We start from the raw sequence: 24833 nt of genomic DNA, 5'->3' as shown, positions 1-24833 counted from the left end.
CACTTGCACATGTGAGGCAGAGGCAGGTGGATCTCTGTGAGTTCAAGGCCGGCCTGGTCTACAGAGCGAGTTTCAGGACTGCCAAGGCTGTACAGAGAAACCCTGTCTTGAAAAAAAATTAAATAAATAAAAGGTGGGGGGATGGATTTATTATTGAACAAGGGACATTTTCGGGGAGATCTTGTGTTATGAAATAGATTTTTTTTAAGATTTATTTACTTATTATATAAGTGTTCTGCCTGCATGTATGTCTGCACACCAGAAGAGGGCACCAGATCTCATTATAGATGGTTGTGAGCCACCATGTGGTTGCTGTGAATTGAACTCAGGACCTCTGTAAGAGCAAGCAGTGCTCTTAACCTCTGAGCCATATCTCCAGCCCTGAAATAGATTTTTAAAAACATTTATTTTTATCTTTAATAATTTATGATTGACTCAGTGTGTGTGTGTGTGTGTGTGTGTGTGTGTGTGTGTGTGTGTGTGTGTGTACACATGAGTACAGATGACTGTGGAGGCCAGAGGCATCAGTTCTCCCTGAAAGCTGTAGTTACAGGTAGTTGTGAGCCACCTGATATGGGTACTGGGATCAAATTTAGGTCCATTACAAAAGCACTTAACCACTCTTAACCACTGAGCTAGCTCCCTAGCCCTGTGAAATAGGTTTTTGTGGAAAGCTTGTAGTAGTTGGTTTCTTGCTAACTGCAAGTTACTGCATGCATGCAAGGAGCACAGCATGACATGGATTGGACTATGGTTTGGTTGGTTTATTTATGGTGCTGGGGATCGAGTCCAGGCCCTTAAGTTTGCTGTGCTGATTCTCTACCACTCTACAGGTGGTAAACAACTGAGCCCTTGGGTTGTGTCCTGGGGACCCGTGTTCCATAGCTAGTGTAATAGTGGAGCTGGGTCATTTCATCCAAGACCAAACTTCTCTTTTTTTCTCCTTGTCATGGAATAGGGACAGGTCTTAACCAAGCATGACATCCCTTCTGCTCCCTTTCTTTGTGGAAACCATGGTTAGTGTTTTCTCAGTGAGTGGCCATCTCCTGACTGACTGAACTGAGCAAAGGGAATGCAAACATTCTTCAAGGAAACCAGAACATTTGAGGGAAGAGTTGGGACGTTAGGAAATGGTGAGCAGAGAGTGGTATGAACGCTAGTTCAGGCATTCAGGGTCCAGTGGGTGTTGTTCTTTATGCTCTGGGAAGAAATAGGGCAACAGCATCCCAACAGCACTGGTCCTGCTGCAGCTCTGGTCCTGTGCTGCTCTGGTCCTGCTGCAGCTCTGGTCCTGCTGCAGCTCTGGTCCTGCTGCAGCTCTGGTCCTGCTCCTCCCCAGACAACAGGCCAGTTAAGTAGAGGGAAGTTTTGAGGCAAAGGTGATGCTTTTTATATAGTTATTTTTTAAGTTTATTCATTTATTTTATTTTATTTTATTTTTTGAGACAGGGTCTCAGCTGTGTAGCCCTGGCTGTCCTAAAACTCTCTATGTGGACCAGTCTGGCCTCAAACTCACAGAGATCTGCCTCCCTCTGCCTGCTGAGTTCAGGGATTAAAGGCGTGAACTGATGCACTGATGTGTGCTCTCTCTCTCTCTCTCTCCTCTCTCTCTCTCTCTCTTTCTCTCTCTTAATGTGTATGAGTATTTTTGCCTGAATATATTTCTGTGCACCACCACACATATGCAGTGCCATTGCAGGTTAGAGAGGCGTTGGATCCCCTAGGGCTGGAATACAGATGGTTGGGAGGCACCATGTTGATGCTAGGAATCAAACCTGAATTCTATGAAAGAGTAACCACTGACTGAGCTGTCTCTCCAGCCCCTTGACGGACTTTATTTGTTTACTTGCTTATTATTTATTTATTTCAGGTTTTTTTTTTAAGATTTTATTTATTTATTATGTGTACAGTCTTGTGCCTGCATGCCAGCAGAGGGCACCAGATCTCATAACGGATGGTTGTGAGCCACCATGTGGTTGCCGGGAATTGAACTCAGGACATCTGGAAGAGCAGGCAGTGCTCTTAACCTCTGAGCCATCACTGCAGTCCCTATTTCAGGTTTTTGTGTGTGTGTTTTGGTTAGGTTTGGTTTTGGTTTTTAGAAATAGGGTTTCTCTGTAGCTTTGGAGCCTATCGTGGCACTTGCTCTGGAGACCAGACTGGCTTGGAACTCACAGAGATCCGCCTGCCTCTGCCTCCCAAGTGCTGGGATTAAAGGCGTGCATCACCAACGCCCATTACTTAAGTATTTTTACTTTATGTGTTTGAGTGTTTTGCCTGCATAGATATCTACCTTAGTTAGGGTTTCTAATGCTGCGATGAAACACCATGAGCAAAAAGCAAGTTGGGGAGGAAAGGGTTTATTAGGCTTACATTGCTGTTCCATTATTGAAGAAAGTCAGGACTCAAAGTGGACAGGAACCTGGAGGCCATGGAGGGTGCTGCTTGCTAGCTTGCTCTCTGTGGCTTGCTCAGCCTGCTTTCATATAGAACCCAGGACCACCAGCCTAGGGATGGCACTACCCACAATGGGTTGGGCTCTCCCACATCAATCACTAATTAAGAAAACACCCACGGGCTGGAGACATGGCTCAGAGGTTAAGAGCACTGACTGCTCTTCCAGAGGACCTGAGTTCAATTCCCAGTAACCACATGGTGGCTCACAACCATCCTTTATGAGTTCTGGTGCCCTCTTCTGGTGTGCAGATATACATGGAAGCAGAATGTTGTATGTTATATACATAATGAATAAAATCTTTTTAAAAAAAGAAAAAAGAAAACACCCACTCAGGAGGCAGAGGCAGGCGGATCTCTGTGAGTTAGTGGCCAACGTGATCTACAGAGTGAGTTCCAGAACAGCCAGGGCTATGTAGAAAAACCTTGTCTAGAAAAAGAAGAAAAGAAGACCCTATAGGCTTGCCAGTAGCCTGATCAAATTGAGGCTCTCTCCTCTCCAGTGACTCAAGCTTCTGTCAAGTTAACATAAAATTAGCCAGCACAATGTCTGTTCACCACGTGCATGTGCACCAAGATGACAGAAGAGGACTCTAGTCCCCAGGAACTAGAGGTACAGAAGATTGTGAGCTTCTGTGTGGGTACTGAGAGTCAACACCAGGTCTTCTGCAAGAGCAGCCAGTACTCTTGACTACTGAGACAACCTCTCCAGTCTCTTATTTTATTTTAATTTTTTATTTTGGGAGTTTTGTTCTTCCTTCCTTCCTTCCTTCCTTCCTTCCTTTATTTATTTTAGATAGGATCTCACTTTATAGTCCTGGCTGGCCTGGAACTCACTCTGTAGACCAGGGTGTCCTTAAACTCAGAGATCCACCTGCCTCTGCCTCTGCCTCCCAAACTGGCACAAGTCACCACTGGTCAGCCATTTTAAATTTTTAATTATGCCTCTCTCTCTCTCTCTCTCTCTCTCTCTCTCTCTCTCTCTCTCTGTGTGTGTGTGTGTGTGTGTGTGTGTGTGTAAGTGCGCACGTGTGTTTAGGTTTCTACTCAGAGGCCAAATGAAGGTGTCAGATCCCTGGAGCTGGAGTTACAGGTGTTTGTGAGCCATCAGACTTGGGTGTTAGAAACCAAACTTAGGTCCTCTGAAAGCAGCATGCACTCTTAACCTCTGAGCTGTCTCTCCAGGCTCCCACCCCACTCTACCCCAACACTTTCCATACCATGCACCCTGTGGGTTTTACATTCCATCACATTCTTCATGATTTTGAGTAAATGTTCAGACTTGTGCCATTGTCACCACAATTCGGTTGTGACTAAAAGTCACTCAGGCCTGTGGACATCATTCTTCATTCGAACCCGGATATCGTACCCCTACTCCAGCCTCAGGCCACCATTCATCTGCTTCAAGTGCTTGTGGAATTTGAAGCCTTGCTACAGATAAAGCCCAGATCTACTCCTGCCAGACAAGTGCTCTACCAACAAACTATAGCCCCAGAACTATGCTCTAATTTGTTTTTCAAAAATCAGGAGACTTAGAAGATAGCTAGTGTATAAAGTGCTTGCTGCATAAGCATGAAGACCTAAGTTTGGTTCCCAATACAGGCCTAAGAATAAACTTGGCACACCAATACTGCCTCCTGGGGAGATGGAGACAAGGTGGAGGGCTCCTAAGGAATGACACACCAAGGTGAACCTCTGGCCTACACACACACAGCCACACACTACTCCTGGGCACAAGTGAACATACACACTGAACACACACTCACAAATCAAACTGTAAGCCAGGTGTTGGTGGCTCATGCCTTTAATCCCTGGAGGCAGGAGGATCTCTGTGAGTTCGAGGCCAGCCTGGTCTACAGAGGAGTTCCAGGACAACCTCTAAAGCAACACAGAGAAACCCTTTCTCAAAAAACAAAAAGAAAACAAATCAAACTGTAAGCAAATCTACAAGTCCCCAAAGACAGCGTTTATAATTCAAGGTCTCTTGAAACACCATTCATTCCTAATAAGCAATTCTCACTGCTCGACTCTGATAAGAGTGAGTTGCAGGTGTCCAGATTTAGTTAAATAACACTAGTTCTCAATGACACAGTTCAAATGTCGGTAACCATATAATTTTAATCACTGGTAGTTGTGTAACATGAACTTTGTAGTTCCTCCCCCACAGATCTTGATGGGAATGATGGGTTGTGAAATGACAGGTTGCTTGTAAGTGGCAGTCTGTCCTGTCATGCCCCTGCCTCCTGTGGCAGGTGCCGATTAGTCACCGTATTCATTCAGATAACGAAGCATGCTGTCAGCAAGTGATGAAAGCAGCTAAGCCATGAAGCATCTTACAAAGTGGATTATCAGAAGAGAGTTAGCCAGCAGAGACACAGTGCAGGCAAGCAAAGGACCTGGACATGGCAGTCACATTTGCATGGGACCAAGTGGTTGAAGGAAGGAAGATGTTGTAGATGGAGTTCTTAATTGGTCTGAGTAATAAAAACCCAGAGTCAGATATAGAGGAAAATGCTGAAAGATCAGAGAGAAGGAGCAAACCACCTCCACACCTTACCTCCTTAACATCTCAGCAAACAAAAGTGTGGGTACCTGATTCTCCCTGCTTGTATCCTTTTTCTGCCCAGCTACCTCACTTCCAGTCCGTCTTACAGACCTCCAGACCTCCGGGGTTAGCTAGTGGCAAGCTCCATTCTCTGACCTGCAGACATAAGTAGCTGACCCTATAGGAGCACTGTAGCTGTCCCTGTTGGAAAACTTTCTCAAGTACACACTGACTGACTAACATCAGTGGGAACACTGCTCTCAAGATGGAGAGGTACCAGAGAAGGGCCTGGAACAAACCAGTCAAGGGCTGGCTCTACTGCTTAGCTGCACATCCAGCCCTAACCTTTTTTTTTTTTTTTTTTTTTTCTTTTTGAGACATAGTCTGACTAAGTAGCTTGGGTTGCATCAAAACACATGATTCTGGGGCAGGCAAGATGGCTGAGCAGGTAATGACATCTGCTACCAACTCGGATGACCTGAGTTTTATCCTCAGAACCTACATGATGCAAGGAGAAGCCTGACTCCTCAAAGTTGTCATCCGGAGTCCATGTGTTAGTTGTGATCCACTTGAATACACACACCGACACAGATAATAAATAAATACGTGTGAATCATATTTAAAAACAGAAGCTTACTGGACAGTGGTAGCCTTTAATCCCAGCACTCAGGAGGCAGAGGCAGGCGGATCTCTGTGAGTTCGAGACCAGCCTGGTTTACAAGAGCTAGTTCCAGGACAGCCTCCAAAGCCACAGAGAAATCCTGTCTTGAAAAAAAACAAAAACAAAAAAGGAGGAGAAGGAGAAGACGACGACGACGACGACTGAAAGTTTGAGACCAGCCTTGACTATATATGTCAGCTTGGACTATGTGGTGAGACCCAGCCTAAAAGTTAAAAAAACAAACAAACAAACAAAAAGCCCTACCTCACACCATATATCAAAATGAACTCAATATCTCATAGGAGCAAATGTGTGAGCTAAAGTAGCAAAAATCTGAGCCAGGCATGGATGCACACCAATAATGCTCAGGAGGCTGAGGCAGGAGGACTGCAGATGTATTTGTGTTTTATGTGTACCACATGCATTCAGTGCCCAAGGAGGCCAGGAGGGCTCAGATCCTCATCCTCTGCAACTGGAGTGACAGATGGTAGTTAGTTCCCAGTTGAGTGCTGGGAACGTAACTCCAGTGCAAGTTTAGGCAGTGCTCTTAATCACTGAGCCATCTCTCCACCCCTGATTGCTATTTTGAAGTCAGCTTGGGCTACATAGTGAGAACCTGCCAAATACGGCTGGTACAGCACAGGTCTAGCTGGCCTAGAAGTTGGTGGTGATCCTCCTGCCTCTTCCTCGAAAGTGCTGGGGTTATAGACGTGTACTATCAACAGCTGCTCCCCAGCCTTTCTTTTTCTTTACATTTTATTTGCTGAATAAGTGGAGTTGCTTGCCATGTAGTTTCTGTCAGTTTGGGGTTTTAATTTTTTTAATAATTTAACTTTATTTTATGTGCATTGGTGTGAAGGTGACAGATCCCTGGAACTGGAATTACAGACAATTGTGAGCCGCAGTGTAGGTGCTGGGAATTGAACCCCAGGGTCCTCTGGAAGGACAGTCAGTGCTCTTAACCACTGAGCCATCTTTCCAGGCCCCAGTTTGGGTTTGTGAGTTGTAGCTCTGTGGTATCATTTACCAGGTTCTTCAGTCCCATTTGTAGCAATCCAGTGGTGGGTTAAGTTCCAGGTTAGGTTCACTGTGGTAGCGGTAATGCTGTGTCCGTGTGTCCGTGTCCGTGTCCGTGTCCGTGTCCGTGTCCGTGTCTGGTGTGTGTGTGTGTGTGTGTGTGTGTGTGTGTGTGTGTGTGTATGTGTGTGTATGTGTGTGTGTGTATGTTTATGCTTGCACGCGCGTTTCCAGAATTGAAAGGAACTGGACCCCTTGTCTGGGTTGATGCTCTCTGTTGCTAGCCTCTGTCAGTGACCTTCTCCTGGGCCATTTTGCCCTTGCAGGTGATTTGAACTTTAAAGGGTCACTGTGTGTGATTGAGGTGATTAAGGGGAAAAGTCAGGCAGTGAACACCTGGTTGGTACCAGCCTGGTGCACAGTGACACTTTATTGTTGTTAGAACTGTATGTGGGACTCAGGTCCCTGGCTTGGAGCCATTTCTGGCTTAGGCTGTCTGCCCTTCTCCTCTCCCCCTGGAGGGGAGTCTACAGTGCCTGTGGATCTGGGAGGCATGCTCAAGAGTGCAGCAGCCATCTCGGTGCACCTGGTGTGGCCGCTCTGGGGAAGGAAGGCTGGAGCCTCACTCACCCGGTGTTTGCACCAGACTGTAAGTGTCCTGCATAGCGTTCTCCCATGTTCATGGCTCTGGGGGGTCCCTGGGATCTGGCTTGGCCTGGCCTTTAAAGCTATGCATGAGCCTGCTCTTCCGGAAGCCTTCCACCACAAGCTGTCTTGTCACCTCCTTTGGTCCTGCTTCTTTCATCTGGATATCAGCTCTGCATGGATACTTGGTTTGTTGGCTGCTGCCTGCCCACCCAGTATCCCAGTGACCAGCCCAGCTGATAGTACACAGAGGGTGGGCAGTACATCTTGCTTGGCTGATTGTGTTATGCACAGCTCAAGAACAGCACCGTTCTCTGATTCACCCAAGTACTGACTGCCATTTGCAAAGGCACCCTCCTGAGTACTCCAAGTTTGTGGAGTTCCAATTATTTCTCCTTCTTGAACCCCCTTCAACTCCACTCGTTTCTGCTCATCTGTAAGCTTGTGCCCTTGTGTCCTGCACCTTCCACACCTCCCCACCACACTCTACCTACCCTCAACACTCCCACTGTCAGGCCTCTTGTTCATCTCATTCATATTCTCTCTCTCCCTCCCTCTCTGCTACATCCCCAGTCCAACAGTCATTCCATGCACTTGGCACTGTTGTCACCAAGGAGAGGTTGTGCTGCTGTGTGGATGAATTGGGGAGCTGTAGGTTATAGACAGGCTCAGGTTCAGCAACGATGCAGTCATTGTGAAGTATTCACTTGTTAGAACCAAACAAAACCCGAAAAAGCCAGAAATGAAACCATCAAGGACCGAGAGAAGGCTCATCAGCTGAAGGTACCTGCCACCAGTTCTGAGTGTGATGCCTGGGACTCACATAGTAGGAACTAAGAACTGACTCCTGCCAGTTGTCCTCTGACCTCCACACACATGCTGTGGCTTGTGTACTGCCCCCCCACCACCAATAAATAAATTACAATTTAAAAAATACTAAGCCAGTTGTGATAGAGCATACCTTTAATCCCAGCATTTTGGAGGCAGGGGCAGATCTCTGTGAGTTCAAGGCCGGCCTGGTCTACAGTCCAGTTCTAGGACATCTAGGGCTACACAGAGAAACCCTGCCTCTCAAAAAGCAAAAACAAAATAAACAAACAAACAAAAATCTAAAAACTTAATTGAATAATGTAATTGCTGTACAGAAAACCAAATATAAAAAATATGAACTGAGAAGTAGAAAAGCAGAAAGAGTTGGGGCAGAGTTCCAGTCTCTAGGAGAAAGAGCTCTGTGAGCACCTCGGTGACTCCCTTCCTCCAGCCTCACCCCTACCCATGTTCAATCACACAACTGAAGGTACATACACAGACACATGCATATTAGGGAATTTTTATTTCTTTATTTCATTATTTTTTAAAGATATGGTGGCATGTGGCACAGGCTGGCCTCAAACTCACTGTGTAGTTGTGTGTGACCTTCTGATCCCCAACTTCCACCTCTTACATGCTGGGATTACAGGTCCGTGCCACCATGCCTAGTTATGCAGTGTTAGAGAAAAAAATCCAGGGCTTCCTATGTGAGAGGCAAGCACCCTACCCACTGAGCTACAGCCTCTGCCCTCTGATATTAAAAAAAAAAAAAAATACTGTAATACTTAGCACACCCTGGTTTGCAGACTGTTTTATTGATATTGGTATATTGTAACACAAACATTCTTCTAAATGATGATTGCCTCCAACATTTTTCAAGACTAGCCTGGACTACAGAGCTAGTTCCAGGACAGGCCCCAAAACTACAGAGAAACCCTGTCTCAAAAAGCAAAGAAAAAATGAAAAAATAAAATATTTAGTTGGTCATAGTGGTTCATATCTGTAATTCCAGCACTTAGGAGGCTAAGGCTAGAGGATTGCTATTAGTTCAAAGCCAGCATGAACCTCATTACAAATTCCAGTCCAGCCAAAACTACAAATTGAGACCCTTTCCAAAACATAATAGTAATAAGAAAAATAAAATTTTTAGCCAAACTTGATGGCTCATACCTGTAATTCTAGGACTTGGAAGACTGAGGCAGGAGGATTACTGCAAGTTTCAGTCAGCCTGACTATAGAGTAAGAATCCCGTCTCAAAAAAATAAATCAAAGAAAATTTGTTTTATAAAATTTGAACAATACCTCCAAAGCTACACAGAGAAACCCTGTCTCGAAAAACCAAAAAAAAAAAAAAAAAAAAAGAAAAAATTGAAAATACTCCAGGCTGTGGTGGTGCACTCCTTCAATCCCAACACTCAGAGGTAGAAGCAGGTAGATTTCTGTGAGTTCAAGGCCAGCTTGGTCTACAAAGAGAGTTCCAGGACAGCCAGCGCTACACAGTAAAAACCTGAGCCAGGTGTTGGTGGCACAAGCCTTTAATCCCAGCACTCGGGAGGTAGAGGCAGGCAGATCTCTGTGAGTTTGAGGCCAGCCTGGTCTACAGAGGGAGTGCCAGGACAGCCTCCAAAGCCACACAGAGAAACCCTGTCTCAAAAAAACAAAAAACAAAAACAAAACAAAACAAAAAAACTGTCTCAAGAAACAAACAAAAAAAATCGAAAAATATGGGAGGCAGAGGCAGGTGAGCCTCTTGAGTTCAAAGCTAGCCCTGTCTACATAACGAGTTCCAGGCTAGCCTGGGCTACATAGTGAGACCTTGTCTCAAAAACCAAAAATAAATAAATAAATTGAAATATAGTAAGGAAGAAAAATTTAAATATTTGCTAACCAATATACTAAAGAAAATCAGCCCTGGCATTTTTATTATACTGAGGTAGTCCCCTCAGGACTACCGTCTTATAAGCTAGTGGTCTACACTGTGAGTGCTAGCCACAGTGACACCACCCAGGAGTCAGTGCAAGGGCAGAGCACAAGGCTGGCAAAGATGCAGTGTGCTAGGCCCCAACTCATTCCCATCCACGGGAGTCTTAGGCTGCTAAGAAGCCTTATACACCACACATGACCTAAGGCTTCTACATGGCAGGACCAGGTGCCAAGATTATTGCCACAAGTACTATGACAAGATCCACAGTAGCTTCTCCCCTGAGTCTCTGTGTGCCTCATTCCTTTGATGCTGTGTGCAGATGAGCACACCACCTCTGCTGGCTGCTATGGAAACTTAGCAGCAGATCTTGAGCCACCATCATGATTTTCTACTGGCCACAGTAGGTGGCCTCCAGGTATGGGAGTGACCAGGCTCCTCCTGGGCCTGAGTGAGCAACCCCTCACCAGAGTTTGAAGTTGGCTTGGAGTTGGCAGTCCTGAGTCTTAGTCAGTGTGTTGTGTGACCTTGAATACACTACTCCCTATGCCCACTCCACACTCTTATCTGCTCAAGGGACCGGTCAGGTCATCCTAAGTGTACGACAAGCCTATGCAAGCCAATGCAAGTGACCATTGTTCCCGGTACCACCCTTCTCCTTCACATCCCTCTTCCTCAGCCCTCTGGAGTCATCTGTAACCTGGCCATCAGGGCTGTATTTCAGGACACACAGAGTCAACACGGGTTCACTCCATCCTCACAGTACCTACCCTGCCAGTGCTCGGCAGAGGATGGAAGGGTGATGCAGAAAGTCAGCAAGAGTAGGCTGGGAGAGCAGGTTCCGACCAGCCTGGCTACCTGAGACTGAGTCTCCACCCATTCCAGGAAAGCAAAGGGTGGGGCCGTGACCTTAAAGCCACTGTCTGGGGTTGCTCACACTCCACACAAGATTCTCACATTGAATTTCCCTTCTCTGTACCCAGCTCACCATGGCCAAACAGCTGCAGGCTCGAAGGCTGAATGGGATCGATCACAACCCCTGGTGAGCTGACGGGTTGGGAAGGTGTCTGGGTGTCCCTTCTCCCATGGGCTGACTATCCCTAATTTGTAGTCACTCATTGTACCCAGGACGGGTAGTGGCAGCCACAGCACAGGAGAGGCAAGACTCAAGGTAGCAGGCTAGCCTGAAGTCTCAACATCACCCTGCTTGGCTGTGGTGTAGAGCCGGAGACACACTCATTCATGATGGAGATGATTTTACCTCCCCGAAGGGCCTTGTGGAATAGCAACAATAGCTCCAAATCAGGCAGCAAGCCATGGTTCCCATGGGTGGTAACTGCTCCATACCTATGGCTTCCACACATCTGGGGATTCAACCAATTGGAGAACAAAAGCATTTTTAGAAAAAAAAAATGCATCCTGTGGATGGAGAGATGGTTTAGTGGCTATGAGTGTCTGTGGCATATGCTGGAGTACCCGGATTCAGATCCTAGCACTCATATTTTTACAATGCTGGGTATGCCGTGCCTGTTTGTAACTATGGGAACAGAGACAGGAGGATTTCTGGGGCTTGTTCTTCTGCACCCTAACTCCAGGTCCAGTGAGAGAGATTTTCTCAAGGGAATAAGGAGAGAATCACAGATCAAGATATTTGCCTACCTACTCTGGGCTCTGCATACATGTTCAAGGGTACATACATAAAATACACACACAATGCTGTACACACATACACACACAGAAAAGGAAAGACCCCCTTACTAAATGTCTAAAGACTGTTCTTCTTGCCCTCAGTCACTGAGCAATACAGTGTAACAGCTGTTTACATGGCATGTACAGTGACTGGGTAACCTAGAGATGAGGTGTGTGTGAAGGACTAGGATGAACCTCAATGCTCCAGTGCCTGCATAGCTTGCTCAAGGCTCTGGGCTTTGTGCCCAGCATGGGGGAGCGGGGACGGAAAGGATGTGGGAAGAGGATCAGATCATATGCAGATGGTATGGGTAGAGGAGTCTGAAACCCATTTTTCCACAAATACAAAGGGGCAGCCTTCATTTTGTTTGCTAGGTACTTTGAAATGCGGTAAGCTAAGAAAGTCTGATACAGGCCGGGCGGTAGTGGCGCACACCTTTAATCCCAGCACTTGGGAGGCAGAGGCAGGCGGATCTCTGTGAGTTCGAGACCAGCCTGGTCTACAAGAGCTAGTTCCAGGACAGCCTCCAAAAGCCACAGAGAAACCCTGTCTCGAAAAACCAAAAAAAGAGAAAGAAAGTCTGATACAGAGGCTGGGGAGATGGCTCAGTGGTTAGGTGCTTGCCATGCAAGCATGAGGACCATGGTTCAGATCCTCAGCACCCACGTAAACGCCTGGTAATGATGGCTCCCTGTCTGTGATTCCAGCCTTGAAAGACAGAGACTGGGGATCCTCAGAGCAAATTGACTAGCAAGACTAGCCATATTGGCAAGCAATGGGTTACTGAGAGACCCTGTCTCACTGAAGAACAAGAGAGAATGATGCTCAACTTCAATCTTATTCCTCCACCTGCACACATGTGTGTGTGTTCACACACACATGTGTGCCCACATATGCATATAACACACATACACAGGATGATGGGAAAAAAAGGAGAAAGTATGATGCAAGCCAGTATTTCCCCCTCAGTGGTAGGGATGGGACCCAGGCTCCATGCTGGTGCTCTAACAGACACTTAGGATAGGGAAGGATTGTGTGTGCATATTGTTATTAGTGTTATAGTAAACACAGTGGGAAGTGTGTTCAAAAGAGTTTTTCCCGTCCCCCTTTCTGTACATTAGGCCAGGTGCATACACAGAGCTGTGTACTTGAAAACGTTACAGACGTGCATCAGAGAGCTCTCTAGAGAAACAGAACAGATAGAATGAATACATGTGTGCACACCCATGTGCACACAACACAGACACACACACAGCCTGTAAGCCCTTTATTAGAAGGGCTTACAGGCTATGATGGTTCAGCTAACCAACAATGGCTATCAGCCAACTGAAAGTCCAAGAATCCAGTAGTTTTTCAGTCCATGGGTCTGAATGTCTTCAGTGCACACAAGAATCCCAAAGAAGTAGTCTGTAATGCAGTGAGGGAATGGATTTGCCAGGGAGAGCGAGAGCAAGCAAGCAAAGAGCAAAAGCTTCCTTTCACCTCCTTACATGGGCTGACAGCAGAAGGTGTGGCCTAGATTAACAGCGGCTCTTCCCACCTCAAAAGACCCAGATCAAAAGTGGGCCTTCCCGTTTCAAATGATTAATGAGAAATACCTCACAGGTTCGCCCAGCCACTCGGATTTTGGTTAATTCCAGATATAGTCAGGTTGACAGCCAAGGATAACCATCACAGTGTAGAATCCTTAACCCTCCCAGTTACTGAAGAGGCTCTGGGGTCACCTAAGCTGAGGAGTTCCAAGTCCCTGAGCAACAATGGAACCTTGATTTTGGGGAGAATTCTGGGTATGGAAATACTACTTGTAATCCCCACACTATGGATGCAGAGGCAAGTGTATTACCGAGGCCAGCCTAGGCTACATAGCTTCAGGTCAGCCAATGTCACAAGTCAATGCCCGAAGCTCACAAAACAAAGCCAGAGATGGTAGCTTATGACTGTGCCCAGCAGACCAAAGGATCTCCTTGAGTTTGGAATCTACAATGAGAGTTTCTGATCAGCCATGATTATACAGTGTAACTCTTTTTCAAAGCCAAACAAGGGGTGACTGGAGAGACGGCTTAGCAGTTAAGAGCATTGGCTGCTCTTCCAGAGGTCCTGAGTTCAATTCCCAGGACCTACATGGTGACTCACAGCCATCTGTAGTGGGATCTGATGCTCTCTTCTGGCATAAAGTCAGTAGAGCCCTCATATACATAAAATAAATCTTAAAAAAAAAAAAAAGCCGGGTGTTGGTGGCGCACGCCTTTAATTCCAGCACTCGGGAGGCAGAGGCAGGTGGTTCTCTGTGAGTTCGAGACCAGCCTGGTCTACAAAGAGCTAGTTCCAGGACAGCCTCCAAAGCCACAGAGAAACCCTGTCTCAAAAAACCAAAACAAAAAACAAAAAACAAAAAAACCCCAAGGGCCTAGAGAAATGGCTCAATGGTTAGGAGCTCTCTGTTCTTGTAAAGGCCTGGGGGTTTGGTTCCCAGCACCCACACTAGATGGCTCACCACTGCCAGTAACTCCAACTCCAGGGACTCTGATGTCCTCTTCTGGACTCCTGGTACCCATGTGCTTGTGTTGACACACACATAGGTACACATAAATAAAGTTAGATATTTTAAAAGATTAAAAATATTGAAATAAATTACTGGCTAGATACGGTGGCCTGCAATACCAGCACTCAAGAGGCAGAAGCAGGAGAATGGTGAATTTGGTGCCAGCCTGGGCTGCAGACAGAGATGCCAGCTCAAGGGGAAAAAAGTAAAGTGGTTTTGGTTTTTGCTTTTAAAAAAAAGTGGGGCTCACCTTTCTTTCAGACTTCCCTTATGGTCAGTGTATTTTACAAAGTTCCTCAGATGCCCTGTGTGTGGGAACAGTGGCACTATGCCTGGGGGCCCTCCCACGCTTTGCTCTCCTCCCAGGTTACACTAGACCGTGAGTCTCTTAAGTGGCTGGCAGGCACACAGCTTGGCTGTAATTAAAAGTGAAGTCCTGCCCTGGAAGGCCACAAGGAAAGATAGTCACAGTCACAGAGACACTGTAGCTGATGCCCAACAGACACCATTAGATCCCCTTACCCAAGTGTACCTGGTGTGTTCTGTCCTTGGTCCTGCACGACCCATAACATCAGGGATTAGACACACACTACAGATCCAATCCCAGACACACACTGTAGTCTATGCTTGTGACCATTTGGCTACTAGTGTGGGGCTGGAAAGATGGCCTATTTGGAAAAGCGATGACCCCTCCGGCTCTAGGGCCTGTGTTGTGGCATACCTGTAATCCTGGCACTGGGAAGGAAGAGACAGATCTGTACCAGGCTTTTTCTTTTGGGTCAACAACCAACTCCCAAATCGTGACACAGAGACTTATTAGTTTGTAATGCATGACCTAGCTTAGGCACGTTTCTGGCTAGCTCTTTTAAATTAACCTCTCTCTCTGTCTCTCTCTCTCTCTCTCTCTCTCTTTCTCTCTCTCTCTCTCTCTCTCTCTCTCTCTCTCTCTCTCTTTCTGTGTGTGTGTGTGTGTGTGTGTGTGTCTTGTGAGACAAGGTCTCTCTTTATAACAGCTCTGACTGTCCTGGAACTCGCTCTGTAGACCATGCTGGCCTCAAATTCACAGAGACGCACCTGCCTCTGCCTCCTGAGTGCTGGGATCAAAGGTGTGCACCACCACTGTCCAAAAAATTAACCTGTTTCTCTTCATCTGCTTTTTGCCTTAGGGCTTTTTACCTTTCTTACTTCTGTATATCTTACTTTCTCTGCTTCTCTATGTCTATCTGTCTGGTGCCCCAGGAGTGTCCCTTGTTCTCTCCTCTTTCTTTTCTTCTCTCAATCTTTTTTCCTATGTATTCTCTCTGCTCAGCAGCACCGCCTATGCCTGACCTGCCTAGCTATTGGCCATTTAGCCTTTTTTTTCTCTATTTTTTTTAAATTTAAATTAGAAGCAATCTTATTTTATATATCAATCCCAGTTCCCTCACCCTCCCATTCTCCCATGCCCCTCACCAACCTCCATCCCATCCCTCTTCTGCATCATAGAAAGGGTGAGGCCTTCTATGGGGGATCATTAACATCTGTCACATCATTAGGGGCAGGTCCTAAGCCCTCCCCCATGTGTCTAGGCTGAGAGAGTATCCCTCTATGGGGAATGGGCTCCCAAAGTCCGTTCACACAGTAGGTATAAATGCTGTTCCATTACCAGGGACCCCATAGACTGCCCAGGCCTCCTAACTGACACCCATGTTCAGGGGGCCTGGTTCCATCCTATGCTGGTTTCCCAGCTATCAGTCTAGGGTCCATGAGCCTCCCCCTTGTTCAGGTCAGCTGTTTCTGTGGGTTTCCCCAACATGGTCTTAGCCAGGTGGTGGTGGCGCACGCCTTTAGTCCCAGCACTCGGGAGGCAGAGGCAGACAGATCTCTATGAGTTTGAGACCAGCCTGATCTACAAGAGCTACTTCCAGCCTGGTCTACAAGAACATGGCCTTGACCCCTTTGCTCATCATTCCTCCCTCTCTACAACTGGATTCCAGGAATTCGGGTCAGTACTTAGCTGTGGATCTCTGCTTCTGTTTCCATCAGCTACTTGGTGAAGGCTCTATGATGGCATATAAAATAGCCATCAATCTCATTATACAGGAAAAGCATTTAAGGTAGCCTCTCCCCTGTTGCTTAGATACTTAGTTGGGGTCATCCTAGTGTATCTCTGGAAATTTCCCTAGTGCCAGATTTCTCTTTAAACCTATAATGGCTCCCTCTAAGGTATCTTTTCTTGCTCTCCTCCATTCTCCCCCCTGGCTCAATCATCCTGGTCCCTCATGTCCTCCTCCCTACTCCTCTTCTCTCCTCCCCCCATGCTCCCAATTTTCTCAGGAGATCTTGTCCCTTTCCCCTTCTCCAGGGGACCATGTGTGTCTCTCGTGGGGTCATCCTTGTTCCCTAGCTTCTCTGGCAGTGTGGATTGTAGGCTGGTAATCCTTTGCTCTATTTCTTACCATTCAGCTTTTTATTAGACAAATCAAGTGCCTTCGGTAGGCAAGGTGAAACAGATGAAACATCTTTTTTTAGACTATTTACTTTTATTGTATGTACATTAGTGTTTTGCCTGCATGTATGTCTGTGTGAAGGTGTCAAATCCTCTGGGACAGGAGGTACAGACAGGTGTGAGCTGTCATGTGGGTGCTGGGAACTGAAGCCAGGTCCTCTGGAAGAACAGCCAGGTCTCTTAACCACTAAGCCATCTCTCCAGCCCTGAAACATAGCTTTACATAATTAAAAACACATCCTTACATGGTTAAGCAAATGCCACAAACAAATGCAACACAGTTTTACACAGTTAAAGTAATATTCTGCAGCATAAACAAATGTAACACATATTCGCCCAGTTAAGATGATATTTCACAACACAGGTGGCCCCCCTGGAAGCTCTCTGGCCAACTAGTCTATGTGGTAGAATTCTAGACCAGCAAGATACCTTGCTTCAAACAAAAAGGTAGAAGGTGCTGGAGATATGACACCCTAAACACACACACACACACACACACACACACACACACACATGCACATACACACATATGCACACATTCATACATGCATACATGCACACACATATGTACACACACACACACTTCTTGATCCCATCACAGCCTCCTGGGATCACTTAATTCTCCAGAACAGAGCATAGCACTCAGAGAATGTGCTCTCCTGATCTCACCAGCTTATTATAAAGGCAATTGGCAAGATACAAAGGAGCTGCCTGGCACTGCCTGGCACTCAGCTCTGTGTTCTCAGAGTAGCCCAGAGTACAGTGAGTCACACAGGGCACCAGGAGGTGATGTGAGCCAAGTGTTTCATACTGTGCTGGGGACAGATACATTACATGTTAGGAAATCCCTTTGGGGTCTCTGAGTAATACATGAACACATCCTATCCAACAGGTGCCTCTAAAGTGTAAGTGCCGCTTGAGTATGGCTCAGGGGTGGCGCTTTGCCTGGCTTGCTCTCCAGCGCAGTGGGGAAGGAATGGCAGAGTGAGATTTAGGGTAAGATAGGAGAAGATGTAGACTGTGACACCCTAGAGTCTTCTACTTGCCATGCACATGGTTTTGGATATAAATGTTTCTTACCATGGGTCATGGCCAAAGTTTGAAGTCTCCTGGGCTGAGCCATAAAATTGGTACAGCGCCTGGCCACCTCACAATATGAGGCCCACACAGGTGGGGGTAGAGGCATGCCATCTGTCTTTATAGAGTGGTCTCCTTCATGTTCACCCTGATCTACAAACAAGCAAAAGTATTCCTGGGAGGTGGCCTGGGGCTGACTCTGTTATTTGTCGCCAGGGTGGAGTTTGTCAGACTGTCCAAAGAGTATGATGTCGTGAACTTGGGCCAGGGCTTTCCCGACTTCTCACCTCCAGACTTCGCCGTGCAAGCTTTTCAGCAGGCCACCAGTGGGGACTTCATGCTCAACCAGTACACCATGGCATTTGTGAGTCTCCTGCGTCTTCTGAAGGGCATGAAGAACAGGCATCAATACCACATAGGTGTCAAAGCTCATGGGGCACAACCCAGTGGGTGGAGTTCAGCATCCTTCGGTTACTGAGAGTCTCCCGTGTCCTGTACCTCAGATCCCAGTGCAGAAGGCATATTGGGAACCCTTCATGACCAAAGCATCTGGTCCAGGCTGTGAGGAAGTAGGAAGTGGAGCATGGTAGTGGGAGGGAAGCTTCCAGGAGGAGGTGGCACCTCAGCCAACACCTGAAAGATGGGCTTCTGAGGCATTAGACTAGGTGCCATCTGCTCGGTATGGGCCACACAATATATAGTTGCCAACACTGAACTATGATAGTGTCTTTTTAATTTAATTTTATTTTTTGGTTTTTGGAGATAGGATTTCTTGTATCCCTGGCTGTCCTGGAACTCACTCTGTAGACCAAGCTGGTGCAGTTGAATTTTTTCTTTGGGCCACCAACTAGCTCCCAAATCAAGACTTGGAAACTTATTACTTATGAATGCTCAGTCTTAGCTTAGGTTTGTCCCACTAGGTCTTTTAATTCAATTTAACCCCTTTCTCTTCATTTTTTTTGCCTCAGGGTATTTTACATTTCTTTCATTCTGTTTGTCCTACTTATTGCTTCATCCATGTCATCCATGTCTGACTGGCCGGCCCCTGATGGGTGTCTTCTTTTCTTTCTCCCCCCAGTCAAATCTGCTCTCTATCAACTTTGAATGAATGAATCCAGAAGCCTTTCATTTTCTGTGTAAACAAAAGCATAACCTCAAAAAAAAAAAAAAAAACCATAACCTCTTCCCCAGTGCAACATATTTTTGGCTTCCATTTTGAAGTTAAGACATTTTAAAAATATATAGTTTGGTTTAATTTAGCAGTTTCCATGATCTAATGTCTTTCAGCAGCTATTGTTCATTCATCAGCAATCAAAAAATTTAAAGTCAAGGAGACATCATATAGGATCCAGACTCTGTGTGGTTTCCATTTTTACATGGTTTTGTCTTTATTGGGGGCGGGGAGTTCAAGACAGGGTTTCTCTGTGGCTTTGGAGGCTGTCCTGGAACTAGCTCTTGTAGACCAGGCTGATCTTGAGCTCACAGAGATCCTCCTGCCTCTGTCTCCCAAGTGCTGGGACTAAAGGTGTGCGCCACCACTGCCCGGCTCATGGTTTGTCTTTAAAGAGAATAAAATAATCTTATTATTTATAAACTATTTTTTCTGTGACTGTCTGTACCTGTTTTCTTTTCATTTTTAAGCCTATGCACATTTGTAAGCACACTGTAACTTGTTTAGAGGTTTTTTCCCATCTGTATCTATCTTTATTAAGCATCATTTACAGCATTCTTTGATTGCATGAGACAAATCTTTTGCGTTTTGTTGTTGCTTTGTTTGGTTTTTCAAGACATGGTTTCTCTGTTTAGCTTTGGAGCCTGTTCTGGACTTTGCTTAGTAGACCAGGCTGGCCTCAGACTCACAAAGATCTGCCTGTCTCTGCCTCCTGAGTGCCAAGATGAAAGGTGTGCGCCACCACCACCCAGTGGTGAGACAAAAAAGTGAGACAAATCTCAAACTGTGATGTCAGTCACCATGTGACTCAGCTTAGTGCTTGGCTCTAGTGGTTAGCTCCAACCCACAGGCAACAGCTAGTAGTCACATCTCTGTGTGATGTCAAGCCTACCTGAGAGACCACTGTCACCAGGATGTCATGTTTTTGACTCAGTGCCTCAAACTTTTTAAAGCTTTCTCAGGCGTTATATGGATATATGTGGCTAGTTGTTGGGTGCCATATGTAGATGGATTTTTCTTTGGGCTGCCAACTTATAAATAATGACATGGTGACTTATTATTAATTATCAAAGCTTGGCCTTAGTTTAGGCTTGTTCCTAACTAGTTCTTATAATTTAAATTAACCCATATTTTAAAATCTATGTTCTTTTATGCACTTCTTATCTCCATTTTGCCCATCCTGCTCCCCTGCATCTGACTCTTCCTTTCTCTCTCCCAGAGCTTTCCAGAAGTCCCACCTAATCTCTTCCTGCCTAGCTAAGGGCCATTCAGCTTTGTATTTAACCAATCACAGTGACACATCTTCACACAATGTAAAGGAATATTCCAGAACAAAGTAGGGACCAGTAAAATGTTTCAGTGGGTAAAGGCACATGAATTTGGTCCCTGGATTCCCATATGGTAGAAGGAGAGAGTCAACTAAATGTCCTCTGACCTCCTATGATACTTATAGGCACACGCACACACAATAAATAATTTTCCTTTAAGGCAGGTTCTCTCTGTGTAGTCCTTTCTGTCCTGGTACTCACTTTGTGGACTAGGCCAGCCTCAAACTCACAGAGATCCGCCTGCCTCTGCTCTGGAGTGCTGGGATTAAAGGCGTGTGCCATCACCACCTGGCAAATTTTTGTTTTGTTTTGTTTGAGACAAGGTTTCTCTTCTTAACAGCCTTGGTTGTCCTGGAACTCACTTTGTAAACCAGTCTGGTCTTGAACTCACAGACATCCACCGGCTTCTGCCTCCTGAATGCTGGGATTAAAGAGGTGCACCAACACTGGCGAGCTGTTTTTTCTTGTTTTTTTGTCTTTTTGAAAAAAAAATGCTATTCCTGTACCACATTTTCTATGACCTTGGGCAAGACAGTTTATTTCTCAGGGATTCTGTTTTGTAGTGCACCCAAATAAATAATCTGTGGCTCTGGGACTGCTGGGGTCGGGGTCAGGTGAGCACACATGTACCCTTTAAACACACAGATGAAGACAAGCACAATGTCAGGTTCTCTCCATATCCCAGCTCTGAGTCAGACTCCATAGTCGAGGTTGCTGGAGGAGATGTAACAATTCAGCTCAAGAAAACTGACTTTTCTAGAAAGTTTTAGATGGCCTGGGTGCAGCTGACCTGGAGGAGTCTAAGCTGATCCTGGGTGCCTAACCCTGCTGTCCTGGCAGGGTTACCCACCACTGACAAAGATCCTGGCAAGTTTCTTTGGCAAGCTGCTGGGACAGGAGTTGGACCCACTCAAGAACGTGCTAGTGACAGTGGGTGCCTACGGGGCCCTGTTCACAGCTTTCCAGGCCCTCGTGGATGAAGGTGACGAGGTGAGAGGTGAGACCTGGATGGGGTGGGATGAGTGCTAGCTCAGGGCAGTGCTGACCACAGCTAATCTCACCCTTGCACCAGGTCATCATCATAGAACCCGCTTTTGATTGTTATGAACCCATGACCCTGATGGCTGGGGGTCGGCCCGTGTTTGTATCCCTGAGGCCGGTAAGGGATGCTGAGTGGTTATGGGTCAGCCAAGGCTGGTAAGGGATGCTGGGTAGGTTGAGGGACCCAAGGTCTGAGCTGGACTAGATCCTGGAGCATGGGACAAGGGAAGAGAGTCCTCTGAGCTGGGAGGGTGTAAGTAAAGGTGGAGTCCAGAGCAGAAAGGAGAGAGATGGAGACAGATGCATAGGGACGTGAGTTGCTGTCAGGAAAGTGAATACTGCTGCCCCTCCCACCTCCTGTTGCAGTGCCCTGCTCCTAAGGGACAATTGGAATACAGCAATGACTGGCAACTGGACCCCACAGAACTGGCTAGCAAGTTCACACCTCGTACCAAGGCCCTGGTCCTCAACACACCCAACAACCCTTTGGGAAAGGTACCAGGGGGTTCATTCAGAGACCTCTGCATCTGGGTTTCCCTTCTCATCTTGAGCATAAGCTCTCTCAGGCCTTAGTTTCCTCGTGTGAAGTGGGAGACCCTAACCCTCCCAGAGGTGTGAAGGCCTGGATATATGGGCCGAGTGCCTTACCACTTCCTGCTGACTTTACGTCTCTGTGCAGTGGGATCCAGAGATAACCAATTCTCACAGAGTCAGTATTACAGAGCTGGTCAAAGGGATGGTCCAGCTAGGACTGTCCCCAAGTGTGGAGCCTGCTGCACAACTGTGACCTTGGATCCCACAGGTGTTCTCTAAGATGGAGCTGGAGCTGGTGGCTGACCTGTGTCAGCAGCACGATGTCCTGTGCATCTCTGATGAGGTCTACCAGTGGCTGGTCTATGACGGGCACCAGCACATCAGCATCGGTGAGCCAGGCCTGCCGCAGCTTCCCCTGGACACTTGAGCAGGGCTTGAGCCCAAGCTGGGAGCAGCCTAGGCCTGGTGATCAGGCTGTGGAACTGTGCTCTGGTGTGACCATGGGCGGGCACTTCCCCTCCCTGAGGTCTGAGGAGTGCAGTAGCATCTGCATCCCGAGGCTGTCGGGAGCAGGCAATGGAATGGGTCCTGTCAGCAGCTTAGAGGACATAAGAGGCTGTGCTTGTCCCTGGGTCCCCTCCCTCTGCTTCCGCATTTCAGCATTTGCTCTTGTTGGCCTCGGACAGCCAGCCTCCCTGGCATGTGGGAACGGACCCTGACCATCGGCAGTGCAGGCAAAAGCTTCAGTGCCACCGGCTGGAAGGTAAGTGTAAGTCACTTGAGTGACAACAGTGGGAGGACTAAAAACGGCCCCCTCTGGCCCTGAGGCCCTCACTGACTGTGTCCTGTCTAGGTGGGCTGGGTTATGGGTCCAGATAACATCATGAAGCACCTTCGGACTGTGCATCAGAACTCTGTCTTCCACTGTCCCACCCAGGGCCAGGTGAGAAGGGTAGGAACACACATGGTGGGACAAGGAGACAGGGGGAGGGGCAGTGAGAGTCCCCAGACAGGTCACAGCTGACCTGTCCTTCTTCCATCCATCTGCCCTGTCCTTCCATCTGCCCTGTCCAGGCCGCAGTAGCCCAGTGCTTTGAACGGGAACAGCAGCACTTTGGACAGCCCAGCAGTTACTTCTTGCAGCTCCCGAAGGCCATGCAGCTCAACAGAGACCACATGATCCGTAGCCTACAGTCAGTAGGCCTCAAGCCCTTGATCCCCCAGGGCAGCTATTTCCTCATTGCAGACATCTCAGACTTCAGTGAGTGGCACTGGCCATGTCACTCAGGATTCGGGGAGGTATCCAAGGTGGCTAGGTCTCAGCATGACCTCTTCTGTTGTCCCAGAGAGAAAGATGCCGGACCTGCCTGGTGTTGAGGATGAGCCCTACGACAGATGCTTTGCCAAGTGGATGATCAAAAACAAGGTAGGGGACTTTGGGAGCCCATCCCACATGGAGGGATACTCCCTGAGCCTAGACACAAGGGGGTTGGCCTAGGCCCTATCCCAAAGGATATGACAGACTTTGAAGACCCTCTATGGAAGGCTTCATCCTCCCTGGGGAGCAGAAAGGGTATGGGATAGGTAGGGTGTTAGTTGGGGGGGGGCAGGGGAGGAGGGGGGAGAGGGACCTGGGATTAACATGTAAAATAATCTTCTTTCTAATAAAAAAAAAAAAAAGGTAGGCTGGGGCTCTTGCCGGGCCAGCAGGTGTCATTGCACATCCTGTGCACCATTCAGAGGCATCCAGTCCAAGGACCTTTGCCATGGCTACTGACACAAGGCTGACTGCACAGCCTCCTTTTCAGAGCCCCTGCCCTTCTCTAGTCTGGCTGTCTCCTATACGCTGAGGATCTAGCCCGCGTGCTCTCATCACCCTGCTCAGAGCACTGAGGTTCAAACTTAGTACGTCCCCAGCTCTGCCTTGGCATGTTGCACAGTCTGTTCTCTCTCTGTGTCTCTCTCTGTCTCTTTCTCTCTGTCTGTCTCTCTCTCCCTCTCTGTCTCTGTCTCTGTCTCTGTCTGTCTCTCTCTGCGTGTGTGTGTGTGTGTGTGTGTGTGTGTGTGTGTGTGTCTGTCTGTCTGTCTGTCTGTCTGTCTGTCTGTCTGTCTGTCTGTCTCTCTGCACCCTGGGAGGAACCTAGCATAATGCCCTGGGGCTTCTCTCCCGACCCCACAGCAGGTAGAGGGGACGCACTAAGCCCTTATTCTCTGTCACCTGAGCTGGAAGTGTTGGGTCTCAGGGCTGTATGCACACATGGGCTTCCTCCTCCCCAGGGCCTGGTGGCCATCCCTGTCTCCATCTTCTTCAGTCAGCCTCATCAGAAGGACTTTGACCACTACATCCGCTTCTGTTTTGTGAAGGTGAGAGAAGGCTGGGAGAACCTTGCTGGGCCCAGCTAGCCACTTGGTAGGGTGACAAGGCTTAGTGTGTGTCTTGCAGGATGAGGCCACACTCCAGGCCATGGATGAGAGGCTGCAGAAGTGGAAAAGAGAGCTACATCCCTGAGACGCCTCAATCCCGCCCTACACAGTGAGGCTTAGCTGTGCCCTATCACAGAAATAGCACTGGAGGGCCCAGCTCTGTGACTGGGCATGCATCCAGGAAGGAGGCCATTGATTTGGTGGTTTTGGCAATCTTTCCCCACAGGGTCTGGACTGCTGTCTTGGATTGGACTTCATTCTACTCCTCTATAGGTTACTTTAGGGTCGTGGTTATTTCTTATCTCTCTGCCTGGGACAGTGCAGGATGGAGTATCAGGCATGGAGCCCCAGCCTCATCCTCAGCCTTAACTTACCCCTGCTGAGGTTCAGGGGCTCCTCCATCTCTTCTCATGTGACCTTAAGATGTTGTTTCTGGCCTGATTGCTCATGTTCCTAATAAAGTTTTAAGTTATTAGAGTTCTCAA

General features: G+C 47.3%; 1 protein-coding gene across 12 annotated transcripts in view; it reads left to right on the top strand.

The window, feature by feature from the left end:
• The window catches only part of Kyat1 (kynurenine aminotransferase 1), a 27939-nt gene extending 3106 nt beyond the window's left edge, over positions 1–24833 (top strand). For 3 of the 12 annotated variants that reach the window (XM_035446472.1, XM_027423165.2, XM_035446477.1), the window contains 13 exons: positions 7199–7326; positions 11037–11095; positions 18067–18214; positions 21190–21339; positions 21422–21508; positions 21757–21885; positions 22193–22313; positions 22611–22687; positions 22778–22867; positions 22999–23185; positions 23271–23350; positions 24202–24288; positions 24368–24833. In XM_035446472.1, coding sequence (XP_035302363.1) covers positions 7231–7326; positions 11037–11095; positions 18067–18214; positions 21190–21339; positions 21422–21508; positions 21757–21885; positions 22193–22313; positions 22611–22687; positions 22778–22867; positions 22999–23185; positions 23271–23350; positions 24202–24288; positions 24368–24433 — 1377 coding nt within the window. In that variant the 5' untranslated portion in view covers positions 7199–7230 and the 3' untranslated portion in view covers positions 24434–24833. Of the gene's footprint in view, positions 1–3476; positions 3548–7181; positions 7327–11036; positions 11096–18066; positions 18215–21189; positions 21340–21421; positions 21509–21756; positions 21886–22192; positions 22314–22610; positions 22688–22777; positions 22868–22998; positions 23186–23270; positions 23351–24103; positions 24142–24201; positions 24289–24338 lie in introns of those variants that run through there. The other 9 variants (XM_035446473.1, XM_035446474.1, XM_027423169.2 and 6 more) reach the window with 6 other exon arrangements.

This window comes from Cricetulus griseus, chromosome 6, assembly GCF_003668045.3.
Source record: "Cricetulus griseus strain 17A/GY chromosome 6, alternate assembly CriGri-PICRH-1.0, whole genome shotgun sequence".
NCBI lineage: Eukaryota > Metazoa > Chordata > Mammalia > Rodentia > Cricetidae > Cricetulus > Cricetulus griseus.
Note: the sequence above shows the minus strand (reverse complement) of the source record. Positions and strands in the feature narration are given on the sequence as shown.